This window comes from Pyxicephalus adspersus, chromosome 1 (assembly GCF_032062135.1).
Source record: "Pyxicephalus adspersus chromosome 1, UCB_Pads_2.0, whole genome shotgun sequence".
In the NCBI taxonomy this organism is placed as follows: domain Eukaryota; kingdom Metazoa; phylum Chordata; class Amphibia; order Anura; family Pyxicephalidae; genus Pyxicephalus; species Pyxicephalus adspersus.
Window position 1 is genome coordinate 97,915,050 of NC_092858.1, and position 1,591 is coordinate 97,916,640.

A 1,591-nucleotide genomic window follows, 5' to 3' on the forward strand; every position below is an offset into this window, starting at 1 on the left:
CTGACGTCATCGGGAACTCCCCGGTGACTCATCGAGTGCAGAGAGCGCCGGCCAGAGGAAGAAAGAAGACGCAAAGGACGACGAGGGACGCCAGCGGATCAGGTACGACTCGTTTTTCAAATATTTCCTTTAGGTTTACCTACCCCATGTGTGACTCGGGGTTACCGCTTCCAGCTTCTTTTTTCTACCCCGAGTCACATTCGGGGTTACTGCCAAGGAGGTTAATAGGAGTTGAAAAATGGACAAAAATAATATTTAAAAAGTATTTACTTTAGATTTGGAGAAGTTTTTACAAGATAAGTGCACATAGAAAAAAAAATACACGAACAGCTGCAGCATGGATAAGTTTGTGATAATATAAATCAGGGATAACATTTGTTTTTTTTTTCAACCATTAATTGAGACTGGGGCTGTCTTAAGCTGGGTACACATGTGTAATAATTGTCATTGGAAAGGATCTTTCGCAATCCTTTCCAACGACTAAGGACTGCACGATGCATGAACCAGTGCTGTACATACAGCACCGTTCTGCTCTATGGAGAGGGGGGAACAACAGAGCGGCACCCTGCTGCACGCTCTCCCCCTTCACTTCCATTACGATCATTCATCGTCCGTGGATCCGCCAGGACGGTCGTTTGGACGATGGACGACGGGTGCTGTACACACTCTAGATTCGCATCCGATATCGGCCCTGAGCATTGAGAAGAAGTTAAAGTCAATCCTGGATGGCAACTATGGATACTTTCACAGATACAGTCAAGCAAAAGATTGTAGTCACTGTGGCATTTTTTCTACATTAGCAGGTGAAATAAGAAGTCTTAAAAGAAATATAATGCAGCCACCTTACCTAAGGGACAGATATATATATATATTCTTTAGATGCTATAACAATTGTGCACACTTACCACTTTAAAAGCTCTAGCAGGGGCTGCCTGAGCACCTGTCTTCTCCAAATGAGTTTCCCAGGAGAAAGTTTTTGGGTCTTTAAATTCTAACAACACATGAAAAAGAAATAACACCTAATGATAAAATCCAAGCAGATAAAAAAAAAAAAAATAGCGCAATTATGTATTAATAAAAAATTAAACATTAAAAATCTTTACAATTTAACTAAATACCTGAATTTCACTTATCTCCTGTAAATTCCTGTACAAAACATCCCATAAGCAGAAGGAGGGATAGTCCCAGGGGTCAGTTAGACATTAGGGAACACAAAAAAATCTATATTGTGTACTATGACCACAGGAGAGGGAACCACACCAAGTGAGATGTTCAGAGAACTGCTAACCCCACCACTGTCCAATCACAGGTGGGGGGTAAATGGAAAAGCTGCAGTAGGTCAGCTCATTCTGCTGTCTGGCAACTTGAGACGGCCTTAGTCACAATATTATTGTAATTAAGGCAAATGGATGATATAGGCATCCTTGAGCATTTTTTTATTAACCTAAACTATAAACACAAATCTTAAAGAATATAATGTATTTTTGAGCATCTTTTTTCCCTTACCTGGTGGGGGTGTCAGAGGTACCCCAAGTTCTTTACAATGTCCAACAGGTCTAATATATGGACTGCTAGAATCACACCTGTAAAA

General features: G+C 40.7%; 1 protein-coding gene across 1 annotated transcript in view; it reads right to left on the reverse strand.

Annotated features, from left to right (window-relative positions):
* The window catches only part of L3MBTL3 (L3MBTL histone methyl-lysine binding protein 3), a gene marked incomplete in the record, with an annotated part of 31,397 nt that overhangs the window by 8,553 nt on the left and 21,253 nt on the right, over nucleotides 1-1,591 (reverse strand). Inside the window, 2 exon segments of the mRNA XM_072420108.1 lie at nucleotides 906-991; nucleotides 1,507-1,583. Of these exon segments, the coding sequence (XP_072276209.1) occupies nucleotides 906-991; nucleotides 1,507-1,583 (163 nt within the window).